General features: G+C 37.9%; 1 protein-coding gene across 1 annotated transcript in view; it reads right to left on the bottom strand.

Annotated features, from left to right (window-relative positions):
- The window catches only part of LOC101864130 (cytochrome P450 3A12), a 28506-nt gene that overhangs the window by 16928 nt on the left and 9705 nt on the right, over positions 1–1873 (bottom strand). The window contains exons 8-9 of the mRNA XM_013080145.2: positions 1417–1505; positions 543–680 (exon numbers count right to left, since the gene is read on the bottom strand). Of these exons, the coding sequence (XP_012935599.1) occupies positions 543–680; positions 1417–1505 (227 nt within the window). The remainder of the gene's footprint in view (positions 1–542; positions 681–1416; positions 1506–1873) is intronic.

The raw sequence follows: 1873 nt of genomic DNA, 5'->3' as shown, positions 1-1873 counted from the left end.
AGAGAGAGAGAGAGAGAGAGAGAGAGAGAGAGAGAGAAAGAAAGAAAGAAAGACAGAGAAATAGAGAGAAAGAAAGTGAGAAAGAGAATTGCATGGATAGCGTTTGCACTCTTCCATGATTAGTATTGTCAACAGCTGTGACAAATGTTCTACATAGGCGAGGCACTTGAACTGTTCTAGATCTACATGGAAATTGAATCTTATCTTGACACTTTCCATGACTCATGGAGAGTTGAAAATGATTCAATAAAAGCCAGGGTGCTTAAAGAAATAAATTTTATAATTACCAAAGCAAGAAGAAGTGACGTTATCTTTGGTAAAGCAGTAAGAAAAAACAACAGAAAAGTAATTCCGAAAGTTATAGAGCTTTCACAAAATTGCTTTTTCTCTATCTGCTCTCAATGTTTCATTCATTTTTTTTCTAACCTCTGAACTCCATATGCTTCAAAAACTTACTAACAGGGTGGCTGTGTTTTATATGAACAAACATCATCTGGAAAGAAAAAAAATGTATTCAATAAATGTGTCGCTTGTTTGTTTACCTTTCAGGTTTGAACTTTTCGGGTTCCGGGAAAAACTCCTCGTCTCTTCCTATAGCAAAAGTTGGGATGAAGATTCCTGTGCCTGCAGGCATGTGGAACCCATTTATCTCACAGGCCGCAAAAGCCTCCCTTGTAAGACTGTTCATACAAAACAGAAATCACTGAGTATTATGTCTAAAACAAGCAAAGACATTTTTATAATTTAATGTTAATACTAGTTTCTTCCAGGGGAGGTAGGGGGGAGGAGCAGGAAGAGAATAAATGTATAATTTTATTATGCTGATGCCGAAAACTGTAAGGTCGAAACTATAATAAAGAGTCATTCAGAATACAAGTTTCTAAGGGGTCTTTTTTTCCTTCCTTAAAAATCTTAGTTAACTAAAAAGTAAAAAAGGGAGGGGAGGGGGGCTATCTGAAGGTTGTATTTTGAAGAGGCTTGATTGAAAATGTATCATAGATAGTCATAGCGTTTGAGGACAGATGTTTTGTATCTAAAATCGAGATACATTATTTAATCGTCACAAATGTACAGGGTTGAAAATTCATGCTCTTTCCAATATACTTTTCAGTAACCACCCACCCTCCTCGGCCTTATAAAGAGAGATTTCAGTCCAAAATGTTTCCTTTTAAGAGTATAATATGAAGTAATGGTTATTAACATTACCATTCCAATGTGCAAGAGGGGTGTTTTTAGAGCACTTGATGTTAGACATTAAGAAGTGTAAGCCCAGATATTATGACTCCACAGAAACCCATGTATATCAGCTGGTTGACTCATCGCTTCTCAGTGTTGTTTGATTCGATGCAGGTTATACACATAAAGCCGCAATTCAGTACCCCCCCCCCCCCTCCAGACAAAGACGGCATTACTTACTATGGTATTGGTGGATATAACCTCAGTGTTTCCGATATAACTGCATCCATGTAAGTGAGTTTAACAAGGTTTTCACTGTTCGGTTCTTCCTGAAAAAGAGAGGGTGGTCTTTGAGATCGGGGGCTCGAAATAGCACAGGACAAAAGACAGTCTCCTAATTTTTGGCTATAACTGCATCTGGACATGGATGGATGGCTGGTGCCTCTATAAATAAATCATTGAAGGTCAAGGTCTCCTAATTTTTATTCTTTTTGGACTTGACGGAAAATTAAATGAATAGGAAGGCAGTTTTAGAATCTCATACATTGGTAAAACTATGCAAAGAACTATCCTTCAGTCTTTTTCCTTTCTCCCCACCTTTTCATCTTTTATCCCAGGCGCTCACAGTGTTTCTGATCCCCCCTCCCCATCCTCCCTCTCTCTCTCTCTCTCTCGTATGCCTTAGATTATCAAATTC

Source organism: Aplysia californica, unplaced genomic scaffold (genome assembly GCF_000002075.1).
Source record: "Aplysia californica isolate F4 #8 unplaced genomic scaffold, AplCal3.0 scaffold00076, whole genome shotgun sequence".
Classification (NCBI taxonomy): Eukaryota; Metazoa; Mollusca; class Gastropoda; order Aplysiida; family Aplysiidae; genus Aplysia; species Aplysia californica.
The sequence above is the reverse complement of the archived record's forward strand: the minus strand, read 5'-3'. Positions and strand labels throughout refer to the sequence as shown.